At 44.0% G+C, this 17,469-nt stretch overlaps 1 protein-coding gene across 1 annotated transcript in view; it reads right to left on the minus strand.

The window, feature by feature from the left end:
• Nucleotides 1-17,469, minus strand: part of LOC143723677 (kalirin-like) — a 141,379-nt gene that overhangs the window by 80,827 nt on the left and 43,083 nt on the right. Inside the window, exons 2-3 of the mRNA XM_077216379.1 lie at nt 9,774-9,851; nt 8,219-8,333 (exon numbers count right to left, since the gene is read on the minus strand). Coding sequence (XP_077072494.1) covers nt 8,219-8,333; nt 9,774-9,851 — 193 coding nt within the window. The remainder of the gene's footprint in view (nt 1-8,218; nt 8,334-9,773; nt 9,852-17,469) is intronic.

Genomic DNA, 17,469 nt, shown 5'->3' on the forward strand with positions numbered 1-17,469 from the left:
TCTCACTAAAAGAGCGCGAGCGTTTGTTGCAAAATGCCTCGCCTTTCCTGCGGCTTGTGTAGAGCCCAGCTCAGCGCAGGAGACCGCCATGTGATTTGCGCTCCCTGCCTGGGCCCGGAACACACAGCCCTCACCCTGGACTCGGGCAGCTGCGAGCATTGTGAAGCACTTGCGCTGTCGACCCTGCGGGCTCGACTCGAAGCCTTCACACAGAACGCTGTCACTCCACCCTCTGGACCGCGCAGGAAGAAGCGCCATGCTCAGAGGATGCCGGAGTCCGTGGCCACAGTGAAGTGCTCGCCGGAGCATCTCCCGCCAGCCTCACTCTCTCCTACTCCGCCACTCCCGGACGCGCAGCCGCCGGCCTCGCCCCGCGCTGCCGCCGCCTCAGGGGACGAAGCTGAAGGGGGCCACTCACTGGACAGCTGTTCCATCCTGGCGTCGGATAGCGAGGAGTGGTCGAGTTCATATCACTCCGCTTCCCCTTCCGTCCAGGAATCCAGCAGGACTCGGGCAGGCGTGGACGCAGAGTTAATACGCCTCCTCTCAAAGGCCGTCGACCAACTCGGGCTCGATTGGTCACCGCCGAAGGAGCCCGCACCCAACAGGCTCGACGGCTGTTTCCTGCACAGCCGCCGCCCCCAGCCCGTTTCCAGATCTGCACCTTTTCTGCCGAAACTGCACACTGCGCTGTCAAAGTTGTGGAGCGCACCATTCTCCGCGAGGCTCCACTCTCATGTCTCCTCGCCGCTCTCCCGAGTGGACGGCGCCGCCGAAAAGGGATACACCTCTATCCCCACGGTGGAAGAGGCGGTCGCAGCGCACCTTTGCCCCCCCTCTGCGAGATGGCGCTCATTCTATGGCCGTGCTGCAAATCCTTCAGGCTGATCTCCTCCGCCAATGGAACGAGAAAAGCAAGGATCTGGCCGCCATTACGGATTTGAGGAGCGCGACGGACCTCTCTCTTCGCGCCACAAAATCTGCAGCACAGGCGATGGACAGATGCATGGCCCCGCTCACCGTCACAGAGAGGCAACTCTGGCTGGCGCTGGCGGATATGGGGGAAGCTGAACGGTCCGTGTTTCTCGACCCGCCGCTCTCCCCTACCGGTCTCTTTGGCCCAGCGGTGAACGGGATCGTCGACCGCTTCTCCGAAGTGCAGAAGACCACGCAGGCCAAGAAAACTTTTCCTGCCGCAATGGGCTAGCTCTTCCGCAAGCCGCCCACGTGAGCAGCCTGCCCATCATGCTAGCCAGCGCCCAGCCCAGCCTCCGCAGCGTCGACAGGGCGGCCGCCCTAGATCTCGCTCCTCCGGTCGCAGGCCGCCTCCCCCCCGGGGACCACGGCCCAGGGTTGTGCTGAAGCCTGAGCAGGGAAAGCCTTCCTAGCAGTGCTAGTGAAGAAAAGACGCGCTGGTCTCGCCGCGGCCGGACCACCGTCGAAGCTTCTCGTTCAGTCAGTCCCCTCAGTGAAGGCGACTGCAGACACAAATTTAGCAGCCAACGAGTCGGCAACACAGCCCGCTCGCCTGCACACAAACGCCGTTTTTACGGCGACCCAGAGAAATCTCAAAAAGAGTATAAAGTCTGGTTATCCGGCTCACACCGAGTGTGTTTTATGTGTAGACAAAGTGCCCACAAGTCAGTGCTCACCCCTACATGTAAACACTATGCCCCATGTATCTCACATGATCACAGAGCCCACTCTTATTAAGCTGGCAAACGCCGCTCGAGTGTTGAATGTAGACAATGTGCACACAAATCTGTGCTCACATCTACTCGCTGCACGCTCTGTTACACGGCAACAGCCTCACAGCAGCCAGGTAATGAACGTAAGTCACGTGACCGCCCACGAGCACTCACGCTTACGGACAAACACTCCGCCCCAGGCTCCGCTCGCTATGAATATCGCCATAAAATGTTCCCCATTCCCAGTAATTGGGTCATATCAAGTGGTTCAGGCAGTTACAGCTGTCGGCGAGCCACCGTTACTGAGATCAGAGAGCGCGCGCACCCCGCCCGCGCCTCCGGTACAGTTTCCCGAGCCCGCGCTGCGCGGCCAACGGGACCCGGAGCCCATTCTGCCCCTAGCTATACATGTAGAAGCATGGAAGCCTATTCCTGGTGTGACGGATTGCGTACTAAGCACGATAAGTCAGGGCTATTCGCTTCAGTTCGCTCGGTGTCCCCCTCGCTTTCGAGCTCGGACCGAGACGAAAGTGAAAGCGGATGTAGCACACCTACTCCGCTCAGAAATAGCCAAACTGCTGTGCAAATGGGGGCATAGAACCAGTACCTCCTTCTCAGAGTGAGTCAGGCTTCTACAGCAGTTACTTCCTCATACCAAAGAAGGACGGAGCTCTAAGACCTATCTTAGATCTGAAACATTTGAACAAAACTCTCATGAGACGGGTGTTCAAAATGATTATGACCAGACAAATCCCCGGGAGACTGGTTCGTTTCTCTCGATCTGAAAGATGCATACTTTCAGATTCCGATAGCCCCGCGTCACAGGCCATTCTTGAGATTCGCCTTCGACGGTCGGGCATATCAATACACCTTCCTCCCGTTCGGCCTATCCTTAGCGCCCCGTACATTTACAAAATGCATGGATACGGCTCTCGCCCCCCTGAGAGTGAAAGGGCTGCGAATTTTGAACTATCTGGACGATTGGCTGATTCTAGCACAGTCAGAGATGGAGCTGATATCTCACAGAACTGCGCTTCTCAGCCATCTGGAGAGCCTGGGTCTCACGGTCTACTGGACTAAGAGCTCATTACTACCCAGTCAGTCAATTTCCTTTCTAGGAATAGAACTGGACTCGGTGGCTATGACGACCCGCTTATCGACACAGTGCGCGCGCCGTGTTTGACAGCTAGCCGCGTCTTTCCAGAAAGGCAGCATTATGCCTCACAAGACATTCCAGAGGATGCTAGGCTGTATGGCATCAGCTGCGGCTGTGCTTCAGCTGGGCCTGCTGTGCATTTGCCCGCTACAACGCTGGCCGAACTCCCAAGTGCCTCATCGGGCGTGGGTTTGCAGGCCACAGGCGAATCATAGTGACTCAGAGCTGCGTTTCTACTCTGCAGCCCTGTTTAGCGGCTGACTGGTACCAGCGGGGAGTGACGATGGGGGCTGTTTCACACCGATTGGTCATCTCGACGGACGCCTCCAACCTGGGTTGGGGTGCCGTCTTCGAGGGCAGACCGGCCTTTGGCCTGTGGTCAGACCAAGAGAAACGCTTCGACATAAACTGTCTGGAAATGATAGCGGTCGAGAACGCGCTCAAACGCTTCCTCCCGCTTATACAGTATCACCATGTACTGGTCCGATCGGACAACATGTCAGTGGTATCCTACATAAACCGTCAGGGCGGCGTCAGATCCAGAAACCTCTGCCATATGACGGAACGCCTGCTTATGTGGTCTCAGGGCCGCCTGCGCTCGCTGAGAGCCGCGCACGTACCAGGCGACCTGAACAACTGTCCAGACACGCTATCCAGGAACCACATCCCCCCGGGGGAATGGTCCTTGCACCCCTAAACAGTCCAGTTACTATGGCGCATTTTCGGCAGAGCGAAAGTCGACCTGTTTGCTTCAAAAGACAACGCTCATTGCCCGCTATTCTTTTCAAAGAACGAGGATGCGCTGGCCCAAACCTGGCCCAGCCTCCCTCTTTATGCTTTCTCTCCGGTCGCTCTGTTACCACAGGTAATCAAAGAATCAGGGAAACGCGCCACTCGGTGCTCCTTGTAGCCCCGCGCTGGGAGAATCAAACTTGGTTCCCGGGGCTGATGCGGCTGTCCCACACAGCCCCTTGGCCGATTCCAGTGAGGAGAGACCTCCTCTCTCAAGCCCACGGCTCAGTCTGGCATCCCCATCCAGAGCGCTGGTCTCTACATGCGTGGGTGATCAACGGATACCCGTTGCTTTGCCAGAGGGAGTGATGAACACGATCACGCAATCCAGAGCCCCCTTTACGAGGCGGCTTTATGCGTCTAAATGGTCGGTGTTTTCCAAATGATGCGCCGATAGAGATCTAGACCCACGAATGTGCGGGGTCCCGGATCTGCTTAGCTTCCTTCAGGAGCTGTTGGATAAGGGCAGGTCCCCATCCACGCTTAAAGTCTATGTGGCGGCTGTTGCAGCGTTCGCTGAGTCGACACCCGGCCAGTCAATAGGAAGGAACGAGCTCGTCCTTCGCTTCCTTAGAGGAGCTAGACGAATGAACCTCCCGCGACCCCCTTCGGTTCCCATTTGGGACCTTTCACTGGTCCTAGAGGCCCTGAAAGCTTTCCCCTTTGAACCGTTAGACTCCGTGGACCTAAAGTACCACTCGCTCAAAACCGTTTTACTGACGGCTCTGTCATCAGTTAAACGTGTGGGGGATCTACACACGCTATCTGTTAGTGCTGCGTGTCTTGAGTTCGGCCCAAACGACTCTAAAGTCGTCCTCAAGCCAAGACATGGTTATGTCCCTAAAATATTGGGCACCCCATTCAGAGCACAGGTCATTTCTCTCTCGGCTCTGCCTTCATCCGACAGTGAGGGTGATGTGAATCTCCTCTGCCCCATCAGGGCTCTCAGGATTTACATTACGCGCTCCGCCTCTTTCAGGCGTTCGGAGCAGCTCTTTGTTTCGTTTGGTGGGCGTACCAAGGGTCTCGCCGCCGCGAAACAGAGCCTGTCCAGATGGATAGTGGAAACTATCACATCTGCTTACATGTCTAAAGGTCTGCAATGCCCTTTGGGTATCAGGGCGCATTCCACCAGAGGCGTGGCCTCATCGTGGGCTTGGTCCAGCGGAATTTCCATTCATGACATTTGCGAGGCGGAAAGCTGGGCCTCCCCGTCCACATTTGTTAGGTTTTATAACCTGGAAGTTCCCGCCTTGCAGGCTAGACTTCTGTCAGTGTGAGCGGTGGGTTTGTCCTGCACGGATTATCATGCTCGGACCCCCCTCAGACGACGCTAGCTCTCCTGGTTGAGCTGCACTATAGGTTGAACGGTTATGGACCGGCGTTGCCGCTCTGTATACCCTATATGTGCTTATAACATGTGCTGGCCCGCATTGCTTGCTGGCCACCTGTTTCCCACTTATCCATGTTCCCCAGGAATCCCTGGGACTCATGTAGTGGAGGCTGGGCGCGCACGGCGTTGACAATGGGTTCCCGTAGCGTAAGAGAACCTCTCGTAAGAGAACGATACTCGGTTACTAACGTAACCTCGGTTCTCTCTAGAAGAGGAAACGAGTATTGCGTAACCTGACCGTGCGGGCGCCACGAGCGTCTTATCGCTTCAGCTGATGAAACCAGTGAGACAACCTACGAGCCTGCCTTTTATACGCCGTTTCGGCGTGCTATGACGCGTAGGGGCGCGAAGCGCCATCATTGGACGTGACGTCACGCGCAAGGCTCACTGGTAGGTTGCAGCAGTTGCCGCAGGTCAACCAATGAGCACGCAATATGCCTGCTCAAGGTCTGCTAGCTGCTGCACTGCGTTGACAATAAATACAAAATTAAGGATAATTTTTGGCTTCAATATCTCGAGCAAAGATGACTTTACCAGTAGCGTAAGCTAGCTTACGCAATACTCGTTCCCTATTCTAGAGAGAACCGAGGTTACGTTAGTAACCGAGTATCGTTATTACCGTTTGCCGTTTGCCTGAGCAGAAATACATAATCATGTTTTGCTTGGTCCCCTGAAAGTTGTGTTGGATTTTCTCCTCAGCGTAAAGGTTAAGAGGCCTGTCTATTATGTTTTCCATGTTCTTAGAGTTAGTTTCAGGAGTAAATATATAGGCTATAATCTGAGAGTTAACACTGTTTTTTTTTTGTTTTTTAAATGGCGGGTGCTGGTATTCAGCCAATCAGCTTACAGTAACGTCACAGATAGTTGATCTATTTTTTCATCGGTATGTCATATGTGGGGCTCCGAATTTATTAAATAAAGACATGCAACAGACTCTGATTTTATCTTAAGCAGATCATGTAATTCTTTTTTTTATTTGATTTATTTTTCTTGAGGAAATACGTTTTTTTGGTTATTTTTCTAAATTTTTGACATCGCTGCATCCGAAATCGCATACTGTATAGTAGTTACTACATTTGGTTTGAAACATACTTCACAACCGTTAAAAAAATATGTTCTATATAGTATGAATGTGTGTATGAATGTAATCCAGACGTACTACATCCGCCATGTTGTCACTGTCATATGACCAACTAGCATCAGTTGCGTAGCTTCACCGCCATTCATAATTCCTTTCCCGTGGCCTCATGGGACAGTAAAGTGTACATCGAATGAACACTTAAGAATCTCGTCGGAAATAGTAGGTCATGCATGTATGCACGAATACTATTCAGACTCTGCTGGCATACTATTTTCACCTATTATATAGTGAGAAAATGTTTGATTGTGGATGCGGCACATTTTATTTATCCAATATTATATTTAGTCAATTGAGTAGTAGCTCTGTCTTTTTATAATCAAGAAAAGCCATTTTTACTCACATTTGGTGTAAATTTTGAATCCAGTTTAGCCACCAATAAACCCGTTGTTGCAAACCCTTTTGTTTCATACAGAACTTGTACAGCACAAGATGGCATTTGTAATACTTCTATGATGCTTTCTGTCCTTTTGGAGCTTCACAGCTCCTATCGAAAGTATGATTTCATTGTGTGGAAGAGAGCTACACTCTTCAACACATTTCCTTTTGTACTCTTCCTTTTGTGTCATACAGGTTTGGAATGACATGAGAGAGAGTAAATGATGAATACTAATTTCAATCTGAACATGAGCGCAGACAATAATCAAAAGAGTGTGTCGCAAACACTACATCATGTGCCGGTGCAGGAAGCACAGGGCATGAATCACAGCCTGAAGGGAGGTTTGCACGCTGACTCAATAACATTGATTTCCCCTCTTCACCAAACCAGCAGCCTGCGCTGCTTTACACTGATCCGACACTGATGATGCAAGCACTGCTCCCGAGTGGAAATCGAACTGGGCCGGGTTCTGTGTCTAGTGTGATATTTATACATCCATAATGGATGTGGATGACTTGTTCTTCTTGCTAACGAGGATATCTTTTGGTTGACAAAATGGAAACCCCAGTTAATGCAAAGCGTGGAGGAAAAACACTTTCATTCAGACCCTGCTATACTAAACACAAACTTTTCAGAGACTTAACCACATCACATCATGAAACAGGGTAACTGATACCTCTCAGTGAACCAGCATTCCACTTTTCATTTCATCTGCACAAAGTTTAAAGCTGTTTTACGTTAAAGAGCAGCTGAAAGGGACAGAAGCTCAGATGCCTGTGGGCACCGACACATCAAAACACTATGAGTTCTGATGATGAATCATGGCTTGTGGGAGAGGCTTAAAGAGACAGGGGTCTCCATCCATTCCTTTTTCTTTTTTTTTCAATTTCTTTCTCTCTTTCTCCTAATTCAACTTGAATTAAGTCCATCTTTGTTCACAGCTTAGCTCACAGACTTTGATGCTGACATCTTAGGGCAGTGACAGCATTGATCAGAGGCCCAGTCAGGTCAGCTGTTTCAATAACACCAGCCCTGAAACACACACACACACACACACACACACACACACACACACACACACACACACACACACACACACACACACACACACACACACACACACACACACACACACACACACACACACACACACACACAGATGCACAATACCAGACCAGGCAATTTAATGCAAAGGATCCAGTTAATCTAAATACTCTAACAGGATATTTTATTTAATAGTTGTATACACATGTGGCGAGCAGGACGAGGTCAAGGGCCTCGAGAGATTACTGATGAGCGGCACCTGCGCGACGCACCGGTCTCGTATCTCTCACGGAGGAGCGGAAGCATAAAAGGACTCCGAGCAGGATTCAAACCGGTGTTTCCGGCATGGGAGGCGGGCACGCTTACAAGGACGCTAAAGACCGCAGTATCTAGCGTCAGTCAGCCACTTTACTAGCTGGCCTCCATTACACATGCTCTTCTGCTTGAGCTACAGGAAATTATTTCTTATGACTCTAGTACTGAGGCTGTCTGCCCTGAAAACAGCCCGGGGGGTAAAGCAAAGACCTGTTTATACAGGATAAAGACAAATTACCATCCATAATGCTCATGTCTGCTCTACAGTTAGTTTATTCTGAGATGTTAATCCACACATTAATATAAAGCTCACCTGGGCACAGTTGACAGGTATGTTACAAGTCGTCTCAGGTCCTCATGTTTTATTCGGTCATGGTTACTCCTAGCGGGAAAGGTCAGAATGGGGCCACCTCTCTTATCACGACCTCCTGTAAAAGACCCAGAGAGAACATAAAACCTTGCACACATGACATTCACTAAAATAGCATTTCTGGGAATCACAGCTTAAATGTTAAGGTGTAGAGGTAAAGTATGTTTATCGAGCGCCTAAAGGTAAGGAGCCTGGGAAGTCACCTTTAGAAAAAAAAGAAAAAAAAAAAAGAACCACAAATCCATAAAGTTTTGCAGTTCATCCACTCAGTTTATAAAAAGTACTCACAGATTCTTAAATTGTTCCCTCAGTTTAACAAATCACACCCATGGATTAATAATCCATACAGATGAATTTTTCAATCTGTCCGCTTAGATTTGTAAAACGTACCTTTGGTTTTTCGATCTGTACCCACAAATTCATAAAATTTAGCTTTTGCAATCTGCTCCCACAGTTTTGCAAACTGTACTCACGGATTTGTGGCTCATCTCACATCTCACTAGATTAACTGGCACAGAAATCACTGTGCCTCAACAATATTTTGATTTTTGGATGTGGATGCTGGTAGAAAATCAGTAAATTTAGTTAATTGTTAATGCATGTGAAATAGTCGCAGGCCAAAATCTGTTAAAGTTTAGAGTAAACACTTCTACACCCAAGCTGAGAGATATATATTTCATAGAAGAATCCCATCACATCAGGATCAGTCAATAACAGATCTTGTTCTGGATATACTGAAGTAATTCCAAATCTATTCCTGCTTCCTGGAGGTTCACTTATAAAGTTAATAAAGTTTTTTGCACAAAAAATATGGAAAAACGTTTATTTTCATCCCTCATTCTGAGACTCTCCTTGGAATGATCCATTTTTAAGGAGCAGCTCATTTAAAGCTACAATATGTAACAATCCAACAATAAAATATCCAAAAATCACTTGCACAGTGTGATATATTTCCTGCAGTTTTGTGTACTTACAATATCCCAAAAGTCCACAAAGATTTTTAATTTTAGAGAAATTCCAATTTTAAATAATGGCCCGTCCTGGAAAAAAATGTCGCCTGTCGATGGCGCAATATCCGCACTATCCTCGGTTTCCGCAATATCACGTGGGCAAATGCGGAAGTGGTCACGATTACTCTTTGGCGAGTATTGAAACTCCAAAAGAAACTTAAGCGTCGATATGGGGAGACACGCAGAATTTCTGACAACCGCAGGAATAAAACAAAGATAAATATCGGCGTGGCGTTTTCGAGATGGAGAGAGCTTTGCGACAAAATTGGGCTTGAAAGAGACTCTGCTCTCGCGTGTGAGCAACAACAACAACAAAAACCTAGACCAACAAGTTCCCCACCAGCTGGTACACCACCAACACCAGAGCCAAACGATGAAATCCCAATGCCAAACATAATTAATTCTCAAAACGTGAGAGTGAGTAAAAGACAACAGAATGAAAATGAGAATAGATCACATTCAGAACATCTCACAGATCTCACACTCACCTGATACAAACGCTATTTTTTCTCTCAGTACAGGAAGGACATCAGACGCCTTCACTATGCCTTCACTTTTGAAAGACCCTGTGAATGAAAAAAGAGAAAAGCAAGATTATTTATCTTATTATATCTAATTTTCACTTATTACATTCCAACATAATACATAATCTTAAACAGGAAATACACATAGGCTACTGAGTGGTTCAAAATTGGAAGGCTGCATCCTCCTTACACTAGTCCTTCTGAAGCTTCCTTGTCCTCCACAGCTACATCATAATTTTTTGAAATATACATTATATTAACAAACTATTATTGCAATACAGTGAAATACAGCCATCTGTGGTCAACACATCTGACATACTAAATGCAGTAGTTAAATATACATAATTATGACTCCTAATTTCAACATATTTTACTATATCAAGACCTTTTTAGTGATAATCTGATCAATTTAAAAATCTAAATGTTGCATTTTCAAAACCAATGGCAGGTAAAATTGAAGAACACCGTTGAAGCTGAAATTGGGTTTTAGGAGAAATGTCTAAGACATTTAAGATGGCTCTTAAGATCAAGATATCAAAAAGATAACTCCATTAGATCTTCTGAGCTATGAAAACGCAACCCCTAAGCAATAAAATGTTCCACTGGGTCTACAGTAAACTCCACACACAAACATCTTCCTTCCTGTCCACATCTATCTCCTCTGTATTAATCATGACCAGCCCTCTCTCTCAGTCTGGACTTTTTAATCTGACTATCATAAAGCAGTAAAGCCCTCAGAGAGAGATGATAAGAGCCATCAAAAACACTCAGAAATACAGGATGAAGCCGTCTGAAGCGAGGTGTCTCCTCATTACTACACTCCTCCCTGAGGACTCTCTCTTCACAGGAGTGGATCAATGCTGCTGATTATTCACACTAAAGGCACGATGGCGACCCTACTAATGAACTACTACATTACAGAGGTTCAGAGAGGAAGATGATAATGAAAGAGCTTCAGCAGTCTGGCTGATTATGATTCAAGGCAGATGTATAGTTCAGCAGATGATTGAAAACATGAATAAATTTGCTTAACCAATGATTTGGTACTATGACTTGCTAGTTAGCAGCAGTAATTGATTACACTTAATTATTTGGTGTGTAACATTCTTATTTGCCATATACTCATTGGAAAAACGTACCTCTAACTATATTTATGTGAAACTCTAAAAACTTAGCTATACATACATTTCACTGCGGTTCTATTGGCAATAAACACTAGTGGCAATAAAACACCAACACTTTTATTCCTTTTCAGAAATTATTATTACAGAGATGGATTCTTGATAGATAGAGATGTAGGCTATGTAATAAAGACGTATTTTCGCGCAGTTCCTCATGACCTCAAAACACTGTTACCATAGTGCATGGTTCATAAACAAATACATTTTGATGTTTGTTTCTATAACGGAGGCCAGCTAGTAAGAGTTGTGGGAGTAAACCTTACTTCCCTAGCCTTTAGATGCTGTAGTCTTTAAAGTGCCTGCCTCCCATGCTGGAAACGGCGGTTCAAATCCTGTTTGGAGCAGAGCGATTAGGACAAGTCACAATGGTGCCATGACCCGGATGGGAGTGAGGTTTAGGGGGTGAGTGTAATGAAGGCCAGCTAGTACAGAGCTGCACAGATAAACCTCACTCCCTTGGCCTTAAGATCTTTAGTGGCCTGGTTAGCGCACCCAACTCCTATGTTGGAGATGCTGGTTCGAATCCTGCTTGGAGTGAGTAGAGTAGGGCTGGTTGCATTGGAGCCGTGACCCAGATCGGAGTGAGGTTTAGGGGGTTGAGTGTAACGGAGGCCAGCTAGTAAGAGCTGTGTGAGTAAACCTCAAGAGGTACATAAGAGGCTGCGGCCCTTGTTAGCACGCCCACCTCCCATGCTGGAAACGCCAGTTTGAATGCCACTCGCAGCAGTGCAAGTAGAACCGGAGGGGTAACACTTCACATAACCAGACTTATATGTATGGCTTTTTTTTTTCCATTTTTTTTTTTTTTTACTGCCGTGATATGTACAACAACTGACATAATAAAATGTTGCTGCATTCATCTGTTTTGAAAAATGTGCAAAACCTGATTTGAAAGTGCCACTAAATATAATGTTATTTTGTTGCTATTTTTGAAGCATTTTACTGGATGTCTGTAAGTTTTAAATGTGTATTTTTGCTAAAAACCTTATTTGTCCCAGAATTTAGGAATTTACCAGACATTGACTAAAATCACAAAACTCCTACTCTCTTCCATAGGCTCTTTACCGTCTCTTCTATTGACTCATTATTTAACCAAATGACCACATTTAAAACATTGATATACAGTAGATCCAACAGTTTGAAACATTTGCCGTGCTGCATACTTCTTTACACACTAGCTTAACAATACTTTAGTACACGGACCCTAACTGCTGAAAATGCATGCTAAATCAGGTGTGAGTCGAAAGAAATCTGTAATCTCTCTACCTCTAATAGCAGGGTGAGTGGTGTAAGAGAGGTGAAATGAAGGAATAAATGAGAAAACGAGGAGAAACACAGGAGGCACAGAGTGAGGAATGGACTGAGAGGAGCAGTAATGGGGAAGAAATGAGGGATTGGATTACAGAAAGACTAAAGCTCAGACAGAGAGCTCAAGCCGCTCTATCTCCAGCCCCATTAATATGAGAGACAGCATCAGATCAAAGAACGGCCCGTCTGTCTGCGCCCAGCTCACTTAAACACCTGCATTAGTGCTCAAACTGTCTGTCCTCCTTGAGGCTGACTGGAAAACGTATAAAGGGAAGAGGGGAAATGTACTACCCTGTACCTCTAGCTTTCTCTCTCTGGATATACAGGCCAAAACATTGACATTCTATCAATTGAGCCTTGTTTTAGCAGCACCTCATTAGTAAGAATGTTTTGAAGAACATCAATAACCTCTTTTGGTTGAATTACTTCCCACTTGCTCTTTCCCATTTCTTACCTTATTCTAATAAAGCTGTATTAATTTACTATTCTATACAATGCTGCAGGTTCAACATAAGTTGAGCTATATTGACAACATTTCTGTGACAAAATGTCCATTATTTGTCCATTACACTTATTTAACTCGTCCTTCATGGTTAAAAAAAAATACAGTAACGACTTACTAAGGAAGTCTATGGGCACCAGTGCAACAGAGGATTTTAAAAAGCAGAAACATTATGCTTGTGCATAATCCGTTTCGATAAATTATTTGGTTCAAATTTTATTTTATCTTTAAATTTGCCTAAATTGTCCTTTTAAGGTGGGGATAGCTTTCAATTATACTGACGTTTTTCCAGTGTAAACAGAACTTTGCAATATGATCACAACAATGGAAATGAAATATTATACAACTTTATATTATATACTTTTCAAATATTTTTACTTTTCAAATAGTGTGTTTACCTTTATTTGATGACTGACATTACACCACAAATGCAGTCAATCGAGTCCTCCACCTCCCCAACTCCACCTGCCTAGATCTGCTATGGGATTTATGCATGTTCTATTTATGCAGCAGCAGCAGCAGCAGCATATCTTACATGCTCACATCAGTGAGCAGTATCTATTAGCAGTAACACATTTGCTCTGAAGAAGCAGCAGCAATAATCAACAGCAGTAGCAGTATCATAGTAGATCTAGTCTGCCAAGACCAAATACATTAACATTGCTATAGTATTCAATAACATGCTAAAATTATTCAGAGAGTTGTCATGATTGAAATATGTAATCTGTTTCACTCCATCAAGGATCACATCTTTGACAAGGAGCTGTGAATAAGTGTTTAAATGCATTTCTCATGCCAGTCACTTTACTTAATAATTTAACAAATACGTAACAAAAGTATTTTTGAGTAATTCTTCACAGGCATTTAATGCCTCTTCATTTCCTTTTCACTTTGGTCTTCAGTGCAGTGATGAGTGAACTGGAAGTATGATTAAAATGAGTTGAAAGTCTGCTCAGAGAAGTTTAATGGAGGATCCTACTGCGTGTAATAGCTTAGACCCTTTAAAGAAGGTCAAAGATTTCATTAGATAAAAACTGAAGGAAGGAAAGGCTGCATAGCAGTGAATGTGACATCACTAGGGTTTGTGTCTTGAATAGGGCCTCATTTTAATCTATTTACAGGCAGCATAGTTTTATCCTTTGTTAAGTGACAGCTGGTAAGTGCTGAATGAATGTTAGTAGGTTGCAGCGAGCATTTACTTTCATTAGTGTGTTCAGAATCTTGAATGTATTGAGAGGAAACAGAATGAGACAAAAACCTAGTTCCTCTAGTTATTTCATGGTTGTCTACAGAACTGAAGGCTATCATTCAAATCGCAATCATTCAAATGAGCGCTCTTTGTGACAATATAAATTACAAATTGCAGAGGACTTTATGCTCAACATTAACTTATAATATACACGTTTTGGTGGGAAGATATGAGATGTTGGGTGCTTGCGCATTTTGTGCACACAGATTGTCTGCTCTGGATCTTAAACATGTCTATGCATGTTAGTGCATCAGCAGCATTTATAAATTATTTTCTTGCCGTAGGAAATCTCCATAAATCTCAACAGCAGCGTAACAAAACATTGTCCACCATGATCAATTCAACTCTGAGTTGTCCTCACTGGAATCTAGTTATATGTTACTATAATGATCCACAAAAATACAGTAAACTTTTCAATAACACTAATACAAAAACAACAGTAACAACACAGCAATTTGCCCAAACACCCTCCTCCTGTTGTCAAGGACACCGTAACCCCCAGCAACACATCCACAAAGGAAACCAGGTCAAGTCCATCCCACTGAAAGAAGCTATGGTCTGCTTTCTCCAGCATGACTCTGGTACAGCTGAAACATTTATTACAGGGCAGACCAGAATTACAACACACACTCAAACACTGATATCTTCAAAGCAATCTTAGCATATTTCCTAAAGCAATGGAGCACAGCAACCATATGCTGATTGGATGCTTTGTTTCTGTCCTCGGAAAGAAAAGGAAAACAAAGATTCAGGTAATCCACAACAAAGAATCCAGAGACTGGATTGAACAAAACACAAATCCCTTTTCAACGGACCCCCATATTGGCTCAGTAAATCAAGCTGTTGTGGACACATGGGGATCCAGTACTGTACTTGATGTCTGAAATATGCGTGCATGGCTCAATACACATCTATTAGGTCAATGACACACATGTTTGCAAATGTAATAGGAGAGATCATCAGTACAAACAAATTTAGAGTCTGTAAGATCATTCCTGTGAGTGTGCAAAGTAAAAAAGGGGCCTCTGATATGACAATATTTCTGTGTCCCAAAAGCACCTTTCTGAGGTCCCAAACATTTCACTTAACGCAAACAAATCATTATTTTTTTTTCATTGAGAGAAAAGTACACTTTATTGTATTAAATGTGCACTTGTAGTGTACTTAAAACCTTAAAAGTTGATTTTTTTTAAATAAACTGAAATCGCAGAAAATAAATGGCCACTTAAGTCTTAAAGTTTTACTTTAAAGCAAATCTTAAATCTTCATGAGGTACACTTATTTTGATGCGTTAACTATTTTATTTATATTATATTATAGTTTATTTGTATTTATTTTATAATTTATAATTAATGTTGTTTGCTATTACATTTAAAGTTAATATATTTTAAATAAACTAAATGCAACTTCATCATTAAAAATGTGTACATGCAAATATATTTTGTAACTATTTATAAACATCACATACAGGGCTTGACATTAACTTTTTTGCTCACCAGGCACTGTGGCTAGTGGTTTTCCAAAGTTACAAGCCACTCATCATTTCACTAGCCAGAATTTTGACATCGATACCATGGGGAAAAGCTGCCATATAGATATTTTTACTATTATCTCATAATTTGTCAGCAGGTATATTAGGCTGCTGTCACTTTAAGACTTGATGAAAGGGTCCATTATACTGTTACACATGTGTTTTCTTTCTCAACTGTTAACGTTCACTTAAAACATAACTGACTGTGTTTACGTGAATAGTCGCCAAGAATTTGACTTATTTTTTTGCATATTTGACTGTTTAAGAGCAATATCTCAAATTAGTACTGAGAGGTACTTTAGTACTTAAGTGGGTAAAAAAACAGCATTGCAGTTAATATAGATTTAAACTATAATAAATTCTCATTTAATTGCAATTAACATGCAGTTAAGTCTTTGAAAACTTTCACTTAATCTATTAAGTATTAAGTCTACTTAAGTATGTTTTAAAGTATATTATTTTTACATAGTAATCGCTTGTTTAGACTTGTGCTAAAGTGTACTTCTTTTTAGCAATGGTGAAAAGAAAGTTCCTGGCTCTTGTACAGAAGGAAAATTGCATTTTCTAAAGAAATTGTGAGTGCTGTTTGCCCTCGCAAAACTCACCACCACAATAGAGTGTTTTGGTATTTGTCAATGCAGTGTAGTGCTGTTGCTACAATGTGAGATCATTGTTAGTGTTTTGCCGTCCAGTTGTTAGCATGTTCTGGGTGGTTGCTGTGGCATTGCAACATGATTGCTTATTGATAACTCACCACCAAATCTCTATTATACTCTGGTCTCTAGAAATGTCTCCCCATTTTCAATGTAAGTATATCAGATTTCCCATATTATCTTCATGTCATGGCGAAATAATTAGTTGGATAATTTAGAGAAGTAAAGGTACACCTCTTCTCAATAAGCCCTATGATCCGAGGTATCATTTATGACTTACCATGGGTTTAATGCTTAGGGGTTAGCTTAAATCCCCAACTGAGAGTAATAGTAATCATAACGCTTGCCTTAGCAAACACCACTAATTAAAAGCATGATTACACTAAAAAGAAATCAGGCAAAGATTAACCTCAGGCCTACACGCACGCACACACACACACACACACACACACACACACACACACACACACACACACACACACACACACACACACACACACACACACACACACCATGGACTGAGAGCTTGGCACTTGACAGCACTGACTCCTGCTATCTAACAATCCACCAGACAATGAAAATAAACACACACACACACACACACACACACACACACACACACACACACACACACACACACACACACACACACACACACACACACACACACACACACACACACACACACATACATACACACACACACACACACACACACACACACACACACACATACATACACACACACACACACACACACACACACACACACACACACACACACACACAAAGCTGAACCATATGTTATCTCACCAACAGTTATCACAGCACAGTTTTCTAACCAAAACCTCATGACATTCCTTCACTTGTCACATGCAAAAACACTGAAAAATCGATGAAGTATTGATGTAGAATGCACGACACCCTACTAATTAGAAGCTGAGAGGGGAATCAATGTGCCACCAGGACCGTCAATATGACCTGCAGCGAACAAACCTAACTAATGTCACGGGAAAAAAGACATCAAACCCAATACATCAGCATTACGCACATTACACGTACAAAAATCAAACCACATCTTAACATTATGTAGTTAATATCTACTATGTCTGCCGTTTTTCCACTGTTTTTTGAGTTAAGATACTATTTTAATAAAAGTAAATATGTGATGTTTTGTCATAACACACACAACAGAAAATAAATGCCTTCATGAAGCTATATAAAAAAAAGCCTGTA

This window comes from Siphateles boraxobius, unplaced genomic scaffold (assembly GCF_051911475.1).
Source record: "Siphateles boraxobius isolate OS27281-9 unplaced genomic scaffold, OSU_SipBor_1 7, whole genome shotgun sequence".
Classification (NCBI taxonomy): Eukaryota; Metazoa; Chordata; class Actinopteri; order Cypriniformes; family Leuciscidae; genus Siphateles; species Siphateles boraxobius.